The 21,284-nt window shown below is 42.7% G+C and overlaps 1 protein-coding gene across 1 annotated transcript in view; it reads right to left on the bottom strand.

Annotated features, from left to right (window-relative positions):
- Nucleotides 1-19,701, bottom strand: part of RIPK4 (receptor interacting serine/threonine kinase 4) — a 44,119-nt gene extending 24,418 nt beyond the window's left edge. Inside the window, exons 1-2 of the mRNA XM_082245767.1 lie at nt 19,469-19,701; nt 1,634-1,925 (exon numbers count right to left, since the gene is read on the bottom strand). Coding sequence (XP_082101893.1) covers nt 1,634-1,925; nt 19,469-19,650 — 474 coding nt within the window. The 5' untranslated portion in view covers nt 19,651-19,701. The remainder of the gene's footprint in view (nt 1-1,633; nt 1,926-19,468) is intronic.
- Nucleotides 19,702-21,284: the final 1,583 nt, after the last annotated feature.

Genomic DNA, 21,284 nt, shown 5'->3' with positions numbered 1-21,284 from the left:
TATAATACTCAATCGGGGAGATCTACTGCCTACGGCAGCCTTTCTCCACCGACTTACCTCCATAGGTAGCTAGGGGTTCCTTGAGCAATGAGTAATTTCCGTCTCCCAGAGAAGTAACCACTAACAGCAATTATCATTTTAACTGTTAGAAGGGGGGAGGGGCATTTGGCCCTTCGGACACCAGTGTGAGAGGCAGGGCTGGGACAAGGGGGATGAGGGCGCCGCAAGTCCCTTCTATTTTAAAGGCTGACAGCGGCAACACTATTTATGTCAACCCAGCACTGGAAGAAGCAAGGAGAGGAGGAGAGAATGTCGAGAGGAGGTGCAGGCTGTTCTCTCTCTCTCTCTCTTTCCCTCCTCCTTCACATAAGTTCGAGATAAGATCTTGTCACAGCACTGGTAACAGGCATTCTTTCCATTTACCACCACGCGAACGTACCATGAGCTGTAGCTAAAGAAATTACTGGCAGGGGTTCCCTGAGACCTGAAAGTTACGTTAAAGGGTTCTGCCACGTTAAGAAGGCTGAGAAAGGCTGGCCTGAGTATTAAAAGATTTTTTATTGTAGACAACTGTAGGGAAAGCTCTGCACTTTCCCTGCTCTGGGTCTATGATGCCAACTTTCAACTCCCGAAATGCTCATTGCAACTAATAGATTTACTGTGTACTGTATAAGGAGTATTGAAGAGGGTTTCAAAAGAATATGCTCTACACATGCCCTCCCCTCCATTGCTGACTGGCTGGTGCAAATAATTGGCTACCACAGTCTGACATTGCTTTTGTCATCTTCTGCCAACCAAATCTATGGACTTGTGAAGCCAGGCTATGTACAGACTGGAGCTCATATTGGAAATCCAGCAATTCTAGAGCCACATTGCTAATAACCTGGTAGCTTAGGAACTTTGACGCCCCAACAGAACAGCTGAAGTGGCTTTCCACCTTCCCTCAAAAATAAAAGCTTCCAGGTGAGAAATATGTAGTCTACCACTGCTGAATGCCATCTGAAATGCGAATTGCCCAAGTTACTATTGTGCTGATCATCTGGTCTAGATACTCAAGTTACCAACTCAAAACAAACCTATAGCCAGTTGAGTCCAAAGTCTTCATCAACCTACATTTGTCCAAAGCCAGAAGAAATGGCATGATATCCAGACAACTAGTATTTGTAGGAGGACAACACAGAGACCTGGTATTTTTCCCATAACAGGTTTACTGTAACCTTCTCTAACATCTGATCTGTGCTACAGTTTAGTGGACATATTGAGTGCAAAAAAAAAAAAAAAAACACAATATGGTAGCCAATGGCAGTTTAAATGACCGGTCCCAAAAAGAAGAGGTCCTCCGTACATTGTCTAACTGCTAAAAAGTTGCCAGTTAATAGTGGTTGTACAAACACACACTACTTTCGTATAGCATGTCTTGCATCACCAACACTGGTGGTCCAAGCGCAAAGGGTTTCATAGCTGGCTTCTTAGGGGGGGGGGGGGGGGGGGGGGGACAACTTTTGCCGGGTTTTTAGAATTCACAAAGAATATTATCATTGTGCTAAAAAAATATGATGTAGCTTCATAAACCGAAGATAAAAGGGTCTACCCAATATTAATACATTTAGAACAGTAGATGTTCCTTCCATACCTTGACATGATAATGTCCATCTAGCAGAATATTGGCTGGCTTCAAGTCCAGGTGGAGCAATGGTGGGTTCATGCAATGGAGAAAGTTCATTCCCACTGCCGTCTCATGGATGATCCTGAACCGCAAGTCCCACGGCAAACGCTCAGAGGCCAATAGCTTTTCCAAGGAACCAGTCTCCATATACTCCATGACCAAACCAACAGGTTCACTGCAGATCCCATAAACAGGCAAGATGCAACGAAACTTGGCCATCTCCATCTTTTTGGCTTCTTCAACCAGCTCAATACGCTCCCTGAAAGAAAATGGGAAGATATTAGTCCTGATAATTGTAATGGATATCTTAAACCTAGCAACTAAGAAACAAAGTTAGATGCCATTATTTTTGGTTCAAAGATAGAACCTTCTCCCCCACCCACATCTCAATGTGGTTCGGACTCCAAAATTCTAGGTTCACTCTACATTAGGGAGAAGTTATTTGGGCTACCCAAATATGGCTCTCTACTAGCTGCAGATATTAGGCAGAAGTGGAAATTCTGGGCAGAATAATTACACTTTAGAGTAGAGTTGAGATTTGATGTAATGTTAGTTGTAACATTCAACTGAGGCTCAAATTATTGCTAATGAAAGAAGGTAGGTATTTCATCTTAAGCAGCAAACTTTCGAAACAAAGGGCATGTTTCCTGCCCTTCAGACTTTAGGGGTGTCAGACTGTGGCTATTGGGAGTTGAAATTGTCCTGGTGTCAGTGGGAGTAAACAGTGCCTCTTTGGCATTAAGGGGGGAATAGTTGCCCATTGTTTGGGTCAGTGGGAGGAATAGTGCCCCAAGGGCCAGATAAAGGCATGCAGAAGGTCCACATGCATCCCTCCGGGCTACAGATTGGAGACCACTGATCTAAAGCATCCAATCTGATTTTAGATGTGCTTTGCATCAAGTTAGAAGACAAAAGCTATTGGTTGATGGGTTTACTATGGGACCCTGTTAGAGATATTTGGCCCACTTCCCATCTCGTTGACCACACAGGAAGTGAGGGATAAGCTTTCCAAAAGATACTAAATTAACTTGATGATTTTCTACAAAAAGAAAAAAAAAAAAAAAAAAAAAAAAGGAGAAGGGTTCATTAGAGTTTTGCTTTAGTTCTATACAACATGCCCTAAAGCCCCGTACACACGATAAGAAAATCTGTAGGGAAAATTCGTCCGACGACCGATCTGCTGATTTTCGGATTGTTAGTATGGTGCTTTCGACAGCCAACTCCGACTTTTCGGTTGACAAAATCCTGATGTGCAGGCTATAAAATTGTCGTCCGTAATACAACGTCCGATTTTCGTCTCATTAGTACAGATTTTGATGGAAAAAAAATATCTTAAGAGCAAGACTAGGCATGCTCAGAGACGGAAGAACACATACAAAGCAATCCAACACATGACATCACTTCTGAAGTAGAATTCTGTCGTACGGGAAAATTCGTATGAAAAAAACCTCTTCACTTTCCACATCAGACTAGCACGCCACAAAAAACGGACGACAGATCGTTCGATAAAATGATCGTGTGTACGGGGCTTAAGAGAAAAGAAGAGAGTTTTTATTCTGCTGGGCACAGACACAGAAGCTGATTTTCATACATAAGGCTCCTTGTTCCTGTGTGGAATGCATATGATTTCTGAGAATATTTTTTCAGAATGGTAGAACTTGTTGAACCACCTTCATCGCAGAAGACATAAGAAAAATGACAGGTTGGTGCCAAAGAGCTGTGAGGTGTTCATTACCAACACTCATCTGTCACAAATGTCCTCAGTTTATTCACTAGAACAGGTTGCTACATCAACAAAAGAAAAACCATGTTAAAAATAGAATTTTACACCCAAAAAATATCCTGTAAGAGATAACATTGTACTTTCCAGGTCGTAGTTGCCCATTTTCCCCGATTTCCAAGAATAGGCCGGTTTGAGGACTTTTCCACTGGAAAGGTCTCATGGATTTACTAATTAAAAAAAAAAAACAAAAAAAAAAAAAAAAACAACCACACATCCTTTCAACTCTAAAGCCTTAACTGGATGATCAGTTTTTGGATATTTGCCTTAAGTTAATGTCCCGGTGACCACACAGGAAGCAGGGAGAAATCCCCCAAAGGGAACATAGCAGTAAAAAAGCCTAACAGACATTGTGCCTTTCTAGGTTTTACCCAAAGCCCAAAAATGTTTTGTAACGTGTATGTAAATCCCAACAATGACCTTGGTCATGCGATATTGGTCTGTTAAATATAGCATTGAAATAATTTAGACATGGTTTGATGAATGTAAATACATGCGGATCCTGCACAACATCTGGTAAGCCGATAATGGTTTAGCAAAGGCAGACAGCAAAAGTAATTATACCGTAGTTCTATACGGTTATCCATCAGATTGTTCCCAAATATTCATGGTTTACAACTTCAACCTATGCTATGGAGAAGGAAAGGTGGAAGTGTTCTGTAGTCCTGTCCTAGGGCGACAATGCTGCTCCTCCATGGATACAATACATTGAGCGACCCTCGGACATAAAGAGTTTTTTTTTTTTTGCAAGATCACCAGATGAAAATAAAAAAAGAAAAAAAAAAAAGTTGCCACCACATCCAAGGAGCGGTAAGCTGGAATTTAGATAGAAGGCCATCCAAAAGATTTCCAGGTGTGTTCAAATACAATAGACCATCGGCATTAATATGAATACAAGTAGCTACCCTTGGTTACCTCTTTTTTTTTTAGTCTGTATTGTCCTTATATAGCCTTGCCACAAAGGACTCCTAGTGAGCTCCTAACAATTACTTCTTCATTCAGTGGCTCAAGTATCTTCAGTTCAGCAAAACAATGGGAAAGCCATAGCTTTACCAGGTGCCCATGCAAAGTAAAGGCAGACAGGCCGATATCCTGTCGTAAGCAAGACACCTATAATTTTGCAACGAATCAGCAATATCCTACAGACTCGACCAATAGTAAGCAACAGCAAGGCTTGACAAGGCAGAAAGTTGAAAACATTTTGCCTATATACGAGGGACTGAGTCAATGGCCTTTGGGTTTGCGTCAATAGTTTGAGATGCTTTTGAAATCATTAAAATTGACAATCACATTTTATCTTCATCCCTCCTTCAAGAGGGCTTTATATTCCCATAGACTTGTTTGGGGATGCAAAAACCATCTGACCCAAAAGTCCATCAGCACAGGATCTTATTCTGATACCAACTTCCATTCTGTAACGTTAGATTTTGCAGCAAGAGTATGTGTTGGATTCAGCAGTGCCAAATTGCATTTGTAGAGCAGTGGTCTCTAAACTGTGCCCCTTGGGGCACTATTCCAGTTACAGATAACAAAGCCAACAACAGGGCGCTAGTCTGGCCACCGACGCCAACAACAGGACGCTAGTCCCGCCACCAACAACCGGGCGCTAGTCCCGCCAACCGGGCGCTAGTCCCGCCACCGACAACCGGGCGCTAGTCCCGCCACCGACAACCAGGCGCTAGTCCCGCCACCGACGCCAACAACCAGGCGCTAGTCCAGCCACTGACCACTAGGTAGTCCCGCGACTCCCACCACTGACACCAACAGGGCACTATTCCGCCCACTAAAACCCAATGATGGGGCATGGTTTACTCCCAATGATACTGAGTCTTTCAACTTCCACTGGTCACAGTCCGGCCCCCCTAAAGTCTAAAGGACAGTATAACTAGACCTTAGTTTGGAGACCCCTGTTGTAGAGCTTCTCAAGCTCAACATGAATAGTGATTTCAGTTTCTAAAAAGTCATGCTGGGCCCTGGCACCCTATTATAAAAATTGGCCAATATTGAAATCCTAGGAGGTAGAAGAAAGCAGGGCAAAGCATAAACTTCAGACATTGGAAGTTGCCATTTGCATACGTGGGCTCCCGAAGAGCTGTAAAAAGTATGTGGCATTGCTTTTTAGGTACTCACATTACATGGACTACATACAGGCAGAACATACAAAAATGTAATAACAGCTTCCTTTTAAATCCATAGATATTAGAAAAAGCTTTGAAATACTTGTCTTGCAAAAAGAAGTCTCAAGGCTTGCATTGCATCCAGTCACAAGACCAAATGCGTAGGCCTTGGCTACATGTTCTGAACTGAAGGAGCTTGGAGGGCTGAAGTCCAGGCACGGAAGTAGGGAGTCAATACCAAGGTTTTTGTCACATGGCTGGCAACCATGGCAGTCTAAAGAAGGACTTTCCTGAAAAAGTTAATTTAAAGCCTCTCCTTAACATAAAAGAATAGGTTCCAAGGACATTTTAGAATAGAACCCCCCCCCAAAAAAAAAACCCACTAACAATATGAAAAATGTTTGTTTCATGGAATGATCAGATCGACTGCTTGTATGCTCAGAATAAATCTGTCACGGCATGTTCAGTATACTAATCAAGGAAATAAAGATAGAGAGAGACACTATATAAAAGCACACACACAGCGAACAGAAACAAAACCCAACAGTACAACTGAAAAAAGTTGGCTTTAGGGGTGCAGTTGGTCGAAACTAAAATGCCATTGACTTTTCCCAAACACATTCTAAGTGCATTTCTTCAAAAAGATAGCCTAATAAGAATACCAACAATAACATTAGAGCAGGACAGTTAGCTAAACTTGATTAATAATCCCCCAACCATCGCCCCATGAATAGACAGCGATCATACAGCATTCACTAGTCACAGGGTAAACCCATCTCCATTTCAATAACTCAATTTCCATACACCTTGTCTTGTAAAGAGGCTCTAGCTCAGACATTGCATGTCAACATCAGCTTTGAGAAACTTGCTGGGTGGGTCCAGGGGACAAATAACCCCTCCTCCCCCGCTCAAAGCCATATGCATCATCCATGCAAAAGTACAGACAAGTCTGGGCAATGGAAGAGACATTTAAAACCAGAAGATCTGTAACATTAGGCAGCCAGCTGTATATTGTTTGTGTTAAAATTCCTTCCATAGATTACAAACTAATGTCCATACCACAGTTATTGTGCCTATAGACATTAGATACAATTTGCCCATTGTAGATTTTGGGGAACCACTGTGTCTGTAGGCCACTTCTATGACACTTGGGTGGAAAGTCGCTGTATTGGATTATTTCTTGTCTCATATACAGTACACCGTGTATGCCCATGGGTTTTAAATTTGGCCAATTAAATATATTGCCTTGTCAATAGGAACTTTTGCACTTTGGTTGGAAGCCAATCCATTCATGTGAATGTAAAATGAAGCACCTGATATAAAAGCAAAAGGTCTAAGACCTTAAGGATTCAGATTTGCATGCAGTCACTCTCACCAAGTACCCAATAAGGTTTTAATGCTGCATACTGGGGGGGGGGGGGGGGGGGCAGGCAGCTTAAGCTGAACAATTCTTTTGCTTTCATGGTTAAAGCAACAGAAGTAGAATGTTAGGACAACAAAACCCTCACAACTGTTGGTCAATTAGTTACTTTTGTTAGGCCCCTTTTACACATGCTGTCCGTTTGTCCGTTTTTCATCCATCCGTTGACGGATGAAAAAACGGACATCAATGTATCTCTATGTAAAAATGGATGACAACGGATGATCATCAGTTAACATCCGTTTTTATCCGCTTCCTTCAATGTCCGTTTTTTTGAACGTATGAATGCCCTATTTTTCATCCGTCAAAAAAACGGATCGGACGAAAAACAGATGACAATGGATGAAAAACGGACGACAATGGATGAAAAACGGACGACAACGGATGAAACATGGATGAAAACTGATACATTTTGACGTGACTGAACTGATGAACTGAACGGACCGTATGTGTGAAAGGGGCCTAAATTGAGAACTATTCATTGGCAGATATCATCCCATCTGTTAAGAATAGGATTTTAAGAATGGGGGGGGGGGGGGGTATTTTAGCAGCAGAATAAGGATTTCATCTTTCACAATGTATCAGTCTTCATCTCACTGACTTTCATGTGAGATACACAAGAGGAGAATTTATTTATGACAAAGTGCCCATGGTTGAACAATGGCCCAATTTAATATAATTAGCAGAAATAGCAGTAATGAATCTCTTCCCTAGACTTACATTGTGGCAGGAACTTGAACTTCACAATTGTGCATTCAGGAAATTGGTGGGCAAATTTTCTTTTCTTTATAATTGATCTATTCAAGATCTCTCTACACTCCCTAGCAGCACTACACACATGTTCCACCTCATTCTAGAGCATTGTAAGACAGAGAATCGTGCTATACAACATAGATATCACTTTGCACACATCAGGAAATCTTAGGAGGAAGAAAGACAAAATACGACAGCCTTGATTGCAGAATATACAAATACATAGACATGCTGATGACAGATCTCTGCCGACGTGCAGCAACTACTGTACACAAAGGCTTCCTCTAAATACATGAACCTTTTTGCCTAAACAATAAATCTAAACAATCAGGAGAGCCTTTAAGTCTATGTTGCCCATTGCAATCCCATTCTTCCCTAAAGGCTGCCATATAGGGCTTGAATTTTTGGACAATTTATACTAAATTGGCTGAAATTAGTCACAGGTGTCCTTGTTGACACCACCCAGCTGGAAAAGGTTGACTGAACAATCGCCTTTTGTTGAAGGAACAGGGTGGAAAATTATGCCTCGTACACACGCAACGATTGTTGGCCGTGAATTTTCGGCCAACGTCCGATCAGCCGATTGTCGGCTTGTTAGTATGATGCTTCCAACAACCGACTGCGACTTTTCGGCCGAACAAAATCTGGCCTGCATGTTATAAAATTTTTGTTGGCCGTCAACAGAACGGCCGATTTTCATGCAGTCAGTACAGATTTCGGCAGACAAAAATCTGATGAGCAAGACTGGGCATGCTCAGAGAAGAAAAAAAACACATGGAAAGTAAACCAGCACATGACATCACTTCTGAAGTAGATTTTTGTTGGCCGAGAAAATTCGTGTGCAGTCTAGAGCACATTTCAACCAACACAACAACACTGGACAAAAGACGGCCGATCGGTCAGCCGATAACCGTTGCGTGTGTACGAGGCTTTAGCTACCTAAGAGGGCTTGTATCCAATCAGATGCAGTCACTGTTGGGGTACTCTGGCAGCCATTGGAGCGGGCACAGGAGATTACCTACAAAAAATGGTCACTTCCCCCACCTATAACTGGTCTTAACAGCAAGGAGCACTGGAAGGGCAAACGCATGTCAAAAAAGCCAAGGAGTTTCGTGTCACAACTTACCAACCAGCCAGCGACTAACCGAATTGACCTAACAGTATGCGTTAAAAACAGGGGTTTGGTTGCACACATTTGCAAATACATGCGTAAGCTGCACGCCCCGGCAAGGCACCCTGATATCTGCAGACAATAACTCTACCTTTAAAGAGTATCCACAGTGAGAGCACATGTATTCTGGTTGGCAAATTGTGACTGGAAACTCCTTGGCTTTTTTGACAGGAGATTCCTTTATCCATTGCATTAGCGTGGATGGAGGAATCTGTTCAATATCTTCAGCCTGCATGCCCTATAAATTGCATGGCCAGCTGAACCCTAATGTTTGAAGATTTGGATCAAGTGTCTGATAAAACATTTAAAAGACCTTATAAATTTATTGTAAGCTTTATATAAAAGTAGGGAAGATATTTAGGTCTGGTCATACCACAAAATAAAAGTGGCCTTATGGGAAATGTCAAACCACTCTTCCCCCCCAGGATTCAGATTTACGTCCCCGATAGTGGACATTCTGCCAGTGCGGTTTATTAACCTCAGCAGATCACCAACCGATCCTACCTGTTGGCAAATGTTGCTCTGCAGAACCTGGCGTGACAGTCACAGAGACTTTAGTCCTCTGCAAGCACGACATAATAAAAAGTAGTGTAAAAAAATATTAACATGAAAGGCTTTTCAGGGAATTCGGCAATGCCCAAGGCCATTCACAAATCTGAAAATGACTTAATTAGCAGTATTTTTACCCTTACAAGCCAGGGCTCATATTCCCCTGTGTAATTATGTTCTTACAAACATAAAGAGCGTTTTGGTTTGTAAAACAAGACAGTGGATTTTGCACACTGCGTAGGTACAATGTAGACATCAGCAGACACAAAGGTCTGATTTGTGAAAGATAGACCGGTATAGAGTTTAGGAGGAATATACTGTATTCTATTGTGCAAATATAGATCATATCATTTACATACATTTCTATTAGAGTCACTAAAAGGCAAAAAAAACTCCCCCCTAATTTTGGATATAATAAGGGAGGGTTATAACCCCTGTCAGTTGTTTTGCCATCTATGCCCCATTGGGGAGAGTTCCCTTCACTTCCTGGACTGTAGCCAAAAACAGGAAGTAAGAGGAAACCTTTCCCAAAGTGAGGGCATCCCAGGGTCACCAGAACTAGTGTCCCCATTGGAAGATTTTCCCCTCTACTACTTTTCTGAATGTGGGATTTTCGATCACTTTCAACGATAAATCCATGAACAGGACAAAGAGGGTGAATCTCGGAGGCAGAGAGAGCAATAAAAACCTGACAGGGGTTCCTATTCCTCTACACAATTAAAAAATACAAACACCACACGTTTTTGCCTTTATTGACCTACATTCTGGAGAAACAGGTAAAAGGTGTCTTAGGGTTTTTAAGAGAGGAGACATTTAACCCCTCAACAGCCTTTCCTACCAGCTTAAGCAGTGGCGGGTGGTGCTCAAAAATTTTAGGGGGGCGCAAACAGAAAAATGTAATAGGCATTGCTTTGCGGCAAAAAACGCTGTAAAAAAATTGCGTGACTTTGAGGTCGCAAAAGTGTGAAAGGGGCCTTCAGTAATCAAGGTAAAGTGTGCCCCCTTTCAATGCAGAGAGACCAGCGTACATGCCCCCTTAGAATGTAGTGACCAGCACACGTCCCCTTAGAATGTAGTGACCAGCACACGTGTCTCCTTTCAATGCAGAGACCAGCGTGCGTGACCCCTTCAATGCCCCCCCCCTCCCCCGAGACCAGTGCACTTACCTGGAGCAGCTGCGGCGGCACCTTCTCTTCAGTGTCCCGGCGGCGGCTTCAATCCCGATTCCCCCGGCGTCTCCACGAGTCCTCCCGCTCCCGCCTCCTCCGCGGCCAATGGCATTTGGTTTGCCTTGCGGCCAATCAGGAAGCGCGTATCGGACGGGCTCCCTGATTGGGCAGGTGGAGGATCCGTGTGACAATAGCGAATTTTCTTTCGCTATTGTCACACAATGGGTGGGCTTGGGACGCACTGCTCTGCGCCCCGGGTCCACCCTTTGCATCGCCCTATTAGAGCCTCTGGCTCTAATCAGGTGATGGAAAAAAAATTAAAAAACCCATTGAGCTCCATGCGTCCGGTGCCCCTGCATGCAGATTAGGGGGCCGGAGGGCGCCCTTGCGCCCCAAACGCACCGGCCGCCTCTGAGCTTAAGATCACGAACAGAGACCAGGAGCTGCCAGTAACAGCATGGTCACTGTGTTGGAAGCTTGCAGAAACCTCAGCCTCCATGAACACACAAGTAAAGCATGTCAGCATGAGGCCCACCCTACTGGCTGCTGCTGTCAGGCAAGAGGTAAATGGAAGATAAAATAGTAAACATGTTTTCTGATTATGGCTGCAGCCTACAAAATGAGTATTGGGTGATGGGTACACCCATGTAGGGCAAAAACGGGAATTGTTTAAGGCCGCCCAATTCAGAAACACTCTCCTTTCCTTAGCTGCTCCACCAGTTACCAGCACTGAAGGGAACGATTCAGGTATAGGAATATTTGACTCAATCCTCTCCCAAGTGATATTGCTTGAGATACCCAATCCCACTCCAGATGGGATTAGACAACAGCAATACTGTGCACCAAAATGCAAAATAATATTCTTCCTTTAATACAATAGCCAGCGGAAACACATTTTTATTCCAACATGTTTTGTGCTGGGCACAGCAAATTTCCCAAAGAAAGCTCTTTAACAAAGTGCTGTGCCTAGGGTAAAAGGTGTCAGTAGAACTTGTTCCTCAGAGCTGCAGTATTTGAATAGAGGAATCTCAAAATCTCCAAATTGGGAGCCAACAGGTTTTATTTATCTTTAGGAGCCAGCTTTATTATTAACAACTAGAGAAAACCTCAAAGGTTATGAAGTTTAGCATTGGCTGGCTACATGGCTTCTGAGATTTGGCCAGCCCCGCATTAAACAGCTTTTCCACTTCCAATAGAAAGCAGAAATCCTGGTGGGTAAGAACCCCTAGCCAGAACAGGCAGCCATTTAAACAGCGCCACTAAGCCTCTCCAATGCAACCACCTTTTCTATCTACTCCACTTTCTCTTGTGGAAATCCACCAGATTCAAATGGCTTTCTAAAGCAGGATACACACTATACAATTTTCTTTAGATTTACCACAACCATATAATATGAGGTCAAACCTAGACACTTTCAATTTGTCTGCAATCAAGGAGGCCCTTGCACTTCATGGTTGACGGTAAATCTAAACAAAATCGAACAAAAAGTAGTATAGTTTGTATCCAGCTTAAAGCGGAGCTCCGGCCTCAAATACCTTTTTTAACTAAAAATTCCCCTATAATACTAATCCATCGCCCTTTACAGAACGGCTATTCTCATACTTACAAGGTGTACGGTATTGGATTTTAGTCAAAATCGTACTTTTAAAAATGCTGTCTGGGCGCGGCCATCTTAGATGTGGGCATCTGCTGTGTCCTTCCTGATTCCAAGGAGTATTCCGGGAGTTCTTCTTGATTCTAGCCTCCTGGGAGTGATGGACAAACAACTCTCAGGATGCAATGCAAAGGCGGAAGTGATGTCGGTGGCCGTGGCCACAGAGAGGGGAGAAGGAGAAAGTACAATCAAAAATGCCCTGAAAATAAGGTAAGGGACCCCCAAAGAAAATTGTAAATGCCCAATTGTTGATCAGCATAGCGAGCACGCCAAGAATCACTAAAGTTGCAAAATAGGCCGGAACTCCGCTTTAAGCTTGGAATTTTTGTGCAAAAGCAATCCAATGAGCAACAAGCAGAAGACTGAGCTGAGCAGGGGCCTGATACCAACCGCAAAGTCAGTATTCATTCCAAGCAGGTCAGCCCCACCAATCATCAACAGGACTTAAAGATCTTCGATTTGAAACCAAAAAGCATCTTAACAATTCAGCTCACATGGTTGCCAACACTTTGAGTGTTGGTAAGTCAACATTACGGGAGTTCATGACACGGCCTATATTGGTAATCTGTGACACCTGTGATGGTTCACACAGGATTAGCACATGACCCATCACTGCAGCATGTCAAATCCTAAGGCATTAAAATAACCAACTTCTGACCTTGATGATACCTAAATGATTATGTTATTCGGTCATCGAGGACAATTTTGGATCCAAGAAGGCCTACGTCATGCTTTCATAAAAGTAAACTGAGCTCAATGAAAACCAATATTTTAGCCATATCTTATCTCAGCTTTGAACACCTTGAAAATGAGTGCAGAAGGAAGAATTTCCCAAAACACAACAGCCAACAACAGCAATGAACGAGCCATTGGAATAAAAGGGAGAGATATTGTAAACAGTGCAGACGGAATTTCTAACTGATAATAGTGCACACTGAGGGGCGATTTATCAAAACCGATGCACACGGAATCTGTTCGAGCTATGCATAGTAACCAATCAGCTTCCAATTTCAGCTTGTTCAACTAAGCTTTGACAATAAAACCTGGAAGCTGATTGGTTACTATGTAGAGCTGCACCAGATTCTGTTTGCACCAGTTTTAGTAAAGCTCCCCCACTGTGTTTTGCAAACAAAAGCATTAAAAATCAAGTTAACAGAGACTTGTGTCCTTCTAAAAAGGTTTTCGTCACAATCGGACACAAAAATGACAGGTAATGGGTCATTGTGCACAGGGTGCATGGTTAATGATACACCAGCTGCCCTCATTAAAGTGTGTTTATTCATTCTAATGTAGAAAATGTTACATTTATAACCTCAGAGAACCCACCTATTGCCCTGAAAACTTACAAAGTTTGGTCTGTGTCAGGGCAAAGAAAATGAAACCGCTCCTCCATATGCAGCATGCATATCCACCCATTATCATCTACCCGCATACATGCAGCCTCTCGGTGGATTGGCTATAATGCCAAGAGGTCGCATATATGCGGCACAGTCTAAACACAAAACTGTACTGAGAGGGCGTGCCCTGTGTGTTCCCACCGCAGTCACCCATGGGGGGAACGTGGGTGGGTTGCTTCTGATGCAAACTTGTGATCAGGAGCTTTCAAATCATGCAGCCACTGTTACAGCCAATAACTTGACCCTAATGCCTTGAAGTTCTGGCAGGTAGGGGTTAAAGACCCTGAAAGTACAGAAAAATACCAGTAGATCTGCCAAAAACGCACTGGTCTTCTAAGCCAGTGGTCCTCAACTCTGGTCCTCGAGGCCCACTAACAGGCCAGGTTTGCAAGATAACTAAATTACATCACAGGTGATCTCATTTGCTGCTCAGTGATTGCAGTATTCTAGTCTGCATCTCCCCAAGGTAATACTAAAATCTGGCCTGTTAGTGGGCCCCGAGGACCGGAGTTGAGGACCACTGTTCTAACACACAGCATGTTTGTTGACTGATTGGTGTCAGCCCTTCCCAGTCACCTTTTGCTAAACTACTTAAACCTCCCTCCTACCTTATGCCCCATACACACGTGCAGATTATCTGAAGACTTTTGTCTGCAGACTTACCAAAAACCATATAATATGAGGTCAAACCTAAACACTTTCAATTTGTATGCAATCCGGCAGGCCCTTGCACTACATAGAAAAGGTAAGTCTGCAGACAAAAGTCTGCAGATAATCTGCACGTGTGTATGGGGCATTACTCTTCACAACACACACTGGAGGCCTAGATACACTTCCATGTTTGGCAATGTGTGTTCCATGCATTGCCGTGCCATTCGTTTTGAATTAATGGCAACAGACCTGTAGTGAAGCGAGCCTCAACGCAACAAGCATAGGTGTGCTCAGCCTATTGCATTAGGGTGTGCACTCCAAATCTCAAACATACATGTAGCCTCGGTTAGGAAGTGCTCTGTGCTGAACGGCTTCCTGTTTATTCACAACACAGTTTACTATGCTTCAGTTATGAATCAACACAGTGAATGATAGGCACCGATCACTCTTGTGTTCATTCAGAAAAGGGAGCGGCCTGTAAATGACATATTGGCCCCTTCCCCTGCTCTCCATCCTGAAACATCCCCCTTTGTGCATGCAGCAGCAGCGGAGAGGAGGGAAGCCAGCAGCTCTGTGGGGGTCAGGGCCCAGGCAGCAGGGGGAACCTGCACCGTACAGGGCGATTAGGGTGTGCCCAGGCACACCCTGTGTGCATGCTTATGGCAACAAGTGTGTTGAGGTGAACTGAAAAAAAGGGCCAAATCCCATTATCGGCTCATCTACATGTGTTGAAAGCCCATTCTGCCTGCACAGCCGTGTCATTCATTTGCAGAGATCTGTGAATGAACTACAAGTCACATCTTCTACAGCGGCCGATGGATTTGTAGTTCTCAATAGAACACAGGTGGGGTAATTACCGCATTTCCTAATCTATTGCCACTTCCTCCAGCTCTCCAACTAAGGCAGGCCATAGATGTGATTTTCTTTTCTGCAACCACGGGTTGCAGGAAAGAAAATTGCTTGATTCCCCCATCAACAGTCAGTGTCAGGCCCCTTTCACACAGGAGGACCGTTCAGATCCGCCTGTCCGTTTTTTTGGCGGATCTGAACGGTCCCCCCATGCATCTCTATGGGGCATCGGATGCCAGCGGAGACATGTCCACTGACATCTGACCCGACAAATCTGGACAGATGGAAACCCTATTTTCCATCTGTCCAGCGGATCGGATGAGAACGGACCGGACCGACGGTCTGTTCCCATCCAATTCCCCCATAGAGATATATGGGGAACTAATTAAATAATTCACAAATCGCGCTGAAGTCGCGGTAAAGTTCCCCAACATGGGGCGACTTATGGTCGCGGCAGTGTGAATGCGGTCTTAGGCTGAATGTGTCTTCTACAACTGGCTGCTTCAATTAACAGGCTGGACAGGCAGCCAATCATACAAGAGTAAAAAAAAAAAAAAAAAAAAAAAAAAAAAAAAAATCGGTGGAAAGGCTGCTAAACGCAAATTAACGTCAATGCAAAACGCTTCTAAAAGCGCGTTTTTCCAGCTGCTTTTTCCTGGTGTCAGAACTGGCTTTGCAGCTCGCTTTTTTCAAAGCTAGATCTATAACCTCTTTGTCCCGGGATCTATATGGGACATTTTTTGGCTTATACAGTATATGACCAAAGGGGAGCAAATAGAAGTTCACTGTCTGGCCTCGTTCACACCTATGCTGTTTGCTTTTGATCCATTTCTGCAGTGCTTTTTGAGTTTTTAAAGCGCTTTGCATTTTTTTTTTGGGGGGACCAATTTGTTGTTGGGTAGATTAAAAACACAAATCGTGGCATGACCTGCTCTTCCACTTAAGTCTATTGAACCAAAAATACACAATTTTGGCCCTGACCCTTTCCAAAAACGTAGTGGCTGAAAAAAAAAAAAAAAAAAAGCAAAGATGTGAACATGTCCCATTGGAAACCGGGTTACATGGACTGTAGTGTGCTTCTGCAAAAGGCACTAAATAAAAATAAAAACAACAAACACACACACAAACATGCATAGGTGTGAACCAGGCCTTCAGGTTTACACACTAAAGGCCCGTACACACATAGCGATTGTCGGCCGTAAATATTCGGCCACCGTCCGATTGTCGGCTTGTTAGTATGATGCTTCCGACAACCGACTGCGACTTTTCGGGCCGAACAGAATCTGGTGTGCATGCTATAAAATTTTTGTTGGCCAACACCAGAACGGCCGATTGTTCGCCAGTCAGTACAGATTTCGGCCGACAAACTGAACATGAGCAAGACTGGGCATGCTCAGAGAAGAAAAAACACAGGGAAAGTTAACCATCACATGACATCACTTCTGCAGTCGGCTGTTGTTGGCCGAAAAAATTCGTGTGCAGTCTTTAGCACTTTTCAACCGACAGGACAGCACCGGACAAAAGACGGCCGATCGTTCGGCTGATAATCGTTGCGTGTGTACGAGGCATAACTCACTTCTCAGTGACATGACTGCAAAGTAAAATAAGTCCTAGTAACCAATTTAAAGTCAGACTGATGCAAGGTGAAAAAAAAAAAAAAAAAGAGAAGGTGTCTGCTATGGGTGATGGATTTTTAAAATTAATTAGTTTATAAATAAAATAGATCAACACAAAAAGAATAAAAAAAAATCCATGAAGTTATGTTACAAATAACAGGGTTACATACTTGCTATAACTTTTACACATACATATATATATATATAATGTATATGTGTGTATATATATATAATCATAGATCCTCGAAGTGTGTCTACTACTCCCAGCAATGCAACATAGACACAGAATAGTGCACCGGCTCTATACACTGCAAACAACATTGTTTTTACTTTTATGCACATAATGCACTTACCAAAAAAAAAAAAAAAACACCCCCCCTTAAAAAGTGCCAGTGTGACATTCAGATTTTACAGACACTGTCCTTGCTCATTGGACATTGAATTTATTGCAAATGCAAAACACTTCCTGCAACTCTCCCATTTCCTACTTACTAAGAAGTGTCAATCTACTACCCTTACCTTTGCCAATCTTGCAGAGCCATTGCTCCCCCAGGCAAAAAAAAAAAAAAAAACCCCTTCAACACAAACAAACATTTTATTGAATGCACTCATTGCTACCAAGTGTTTATCTTACATAGTAAATCCTAATTTGTTTTGTAATGTGCATATTGAAAACTCAGGTCAGTTGTATCCTCCCCAAGCACCAATCTACCTCTAGGCCAAAAAAAAAAAAAAAAATGCAGCAGTCTTAGTTTAGTAAACAGCAAATAATCTCAGTATACGTATTGCAAAATTTAATACACATATTGTAACCTTCCAACCTCCGCAAAGCACCAAATAATGACCCTGGCAAGGGGGCCTTGGCTTAGTATACACAACACAGAAACGCAAAACAAGATTTGGTAATGCATATATTGCAAATGCATTGAAAGTACAGAAAAAATTCCAATAACGACCCCTCGAAAAAGTGCAAACGTTTCCAGGTACAGCCTTTAAACTCAGCACACTATGATTGACCAACAATTATGTACTGCAAGGGCCTGCCTGATTGGATAGATTAGGGAGGTCTTCCTAATACACTGTTTTGCTAGAAATAAAGTTGATTGCACAAAGATTGCATGGTCAGATTGTACGGTGCATGGTGACTCTTAGTTACCAAAATGAACAATTACATTTGTATTCAATGCACACATTATTTTAAAAAAATAATAAAAAAAAAAAAAGGATTAAAAAAAAAAAAATAATAAAAAATAAATAAATAATAAAAAAAATGATAGAGTGATACTTTTTTCCCCTGTAATATATATATATATATATATATATATATATATATATATATATATATATATATATATATATATATATATATATATATATATATACACACACATACACACAAAAAAATAAAGTATGTGTGTTTATATACATAAAGAAAACAACATGTATGTATGTATGTATGTATGTATGTATGTATGTATGTATGTATGTATGTATGTATACACACACATACTTTACACACGCACACACACACACACACAGCCCTGCAATAAAGCTAACTATATAAAATACATTCTGATTCTATAATCTCCTTATAATAGGAGTGTACAAAGGCCTGCCTGATTGGATACAGATTGATTGGATAAATTAGGTTGCTCCTCATTTGACATACTTTGGATATAACTAATGTTGATTGCACAGAGATTGTATGCTCGGTTGCTCTAGAGCTCACCATACACTATACATTCTGATTGTATAATCTCCTTTTATTCTACCAACAAGTATATAGAGCACGGGCCTGCCTCACTGGAAAGGGATTGGATAACTTAAGTTTGCCAAGTTTTCACAAATAGATTGTTAATTGCACAGAGATCCTATGTTTATATTGCAATATGTATGGTGACCTTAACTGCAACTATTCAAAGTGCCTCGGATGGCTCACAATTTTTTTTATTACACATATTGGAGATGCCTGGTTCATATCTATGTGTTTTTTTGTTTTTTTTTTTTTGTTTTTTTTTTGTTTTTTTTTTGTTTTTTGCAGAAATGCACTACAGTAAATTTTACATGGTTTCCTATGGGACACGTTTATGGAAAAGGTCAGGGTCTTTTTTAAACGTTAAACAGTGCATTTTTGGTTCAATAGACTTTATTAGAGAAGCTGCAGAAAACCATCTAGTGCCAAAATTTTGCGTTTTGCGATTTTTTTTCTGTCCAACAACAAATTGGCCCAAAAAAAAAAAAAAAAAAAGCACCAAAAAAACCCACAAAACGCATGTGCAAAAATGCAAAGTGCATAGGTGTGAACCAGGTCTGAAAATTTAGTGCAGAATTTTAAGACCCCCCCCTAGAAATCTGCTACCCTGGAAACTGTCCTTGCCAAAAGACTATAGCCCTCCAGAGAAACAAGTCTAAATAAATGTTGTACATTGTATCTATTTTTAAATGTGGATACATTGTAAAAATATATTGCAAACAATATAGAGAAAAAATAAAATATAAAAACAATCCACATAATGCAATGTCAGAACATGCAACAACAACAATGGAAAACATGAAATAACAAAGCTGCTCCACCTTCCCCAATGCACAGTAGAGCTAGATCTGCATCCATGGCAGGTAAGTAGCCCTCCATTGCTGGGAAGGTGATCTGCTGCCTGTCACCTGCCTGCCACTTACTTCTCATCCACATGCAGGCTGGGAGGACACTTGATGGCCAGCCAGGTCTTCCAGGAAATATGTTTGACTTTATAAACCTGTCCAAAGCCCCCAGATCCAATCTTCTCCCAGCCACAGAACTCCCTGGAGTCAAAGGTCCTGAGCAGCCCCATGTCCCATGGGGAAGAGCCCTCCTTGTCCATGGTACTGCAGGCTGCGTCCTCTCCTCTCCCCCTCTCCAGCAGATCTGTTTGCTGTCTGTAGATCCCTGCCCAGGTAATTAAGGTGTGTTCTGTGCCCAGGAGCTGACATCATTTCCTGACTCTGCACCTTGGACTCTGCTGGGACAGGCAAAGCTTTCATGGTGCACCTTGCTGCCATCTACTGGCCAGAAATGCTAACTGCACTTTGGGACTTTTCTACACTTGTGACCTGAACTTTAAGGAGCTAATGCCCCATACACACGTGCAGATTATCTGCAGACTTTTGTCTGCAGACTTACCATAACCATATAATATGAGGTCAAATCTAAACACTTTCAATTTGTATGCAATCCGGCAGGCCCTTGCACTACATAGAAAAGGTAAATCTGCAGACAAAAGTCTGCAGATAATCTGCACGTGTGTATGGGGCATTATTGTTGGTGAACATCCAGAATTTGCTAGCTATTAGCTAGGCTACATTCACACCTGAGTGCAGCAAATTCTGATGATTTTAAAGGCTTTTTGTGCTTTTTTGTGTACATTTTAAGGCCCATTCCAGAGGCCAATTCCGGTGTAACGTGAGAATTACCTACCCCGTGAGAAAAACCTACCCTCGTCACTTACGGCCAGGAACAGCTGAGCAGCGCAGCAGTGCGCATGCTCCCAGCCCCGGATACCTAATGGAAAAGGTGAGGACCTGACTAGTGCGCATGCGCACTAGTAGGAAATTATCACGGTGTCCGTGAAAAAAAACTACCCACGCCACACTTACATTAAAACAGCTGTGCTGCAATATAAATCATCTCCGCTCCTGTCCCTGTTACTCCCCTGATCTGGGCTAGTAAATATAAAAGCGGGTCTCGGCTCCGTGATTTATGTTCTCATACACCCGCCGCCGCTTTAATATTTAGTAGCCGAGATAAGGGAAGTGACAGGGACAGGAGTGGAGATCACTCGTATTGCAGCCCAGCTGTTTTAATGTAAACGCCGCATTATATACAGTGCCGTGCAACCGGAAGTGACGAGGGTAGGTTTTTCTCACGGGTAGGTAATTCTCACGGAACACCGGGGCCCTTCCCTTCAAGCCTGGGGCTCTTCCCACTGATCCTGTGGCCCTTTACTTTCATTACAGGACCCTTTCACAAGATCTGCAGTGGACCCCCTTCCTGCCATCTTGGGGCCTCCCGGTTGCAAGTGTGACCTTTGCGTCCCTGGAAGTTCACCCACTGGTGTCAGTAGTTTTTATATTTTGGTATTTTAATTGTATTATTTTTATCATTTTATTCTATTTTTTTACAATGTCACTGACTATGACTCTGTCCATTCAGAAAAGGAAGGAGCTGGTAAATTACATATTTACCGACCCCTTCCTGGTTCTCTATTGTGACACATCTCCTGCAGCAGCCGGCAGGAGAGGGGAGGGAGCACAGGTGGGGGACCAGGGGAGCACACAGGGGCCCAGAGACAGCAGAACACAAGTGAACTGGATAGGAGGAGTGGCAGGGGAAGCATACAGGAGGAAAAAGGAGGACAGTGATTTCTCTACATGCTACCCCCGCCGCCTCTCCTATCCAGGTGTACAGGCATAGGAGTGCGCACTGGGTGTGCCGGGTGTGCCTGGGCACACCCTAATC

This window comes from Pelophylax lessonae, assembly GCF_965119305.1.
Source record: "Pelophylax lessonae genome assembly, chromosome: 2".
In the NCBI taxonomy this organism is placed as follows: Eukaryota; Metazoa; Chordata; class Amphibia; order Anura; family Ranidae; genus Pelophylax; species Pelophylax lessonae.
Note: the sequence above shows the minus strand (reverse complement) of the source record. Positions and strands in the feature narration are given on the sequence as shown.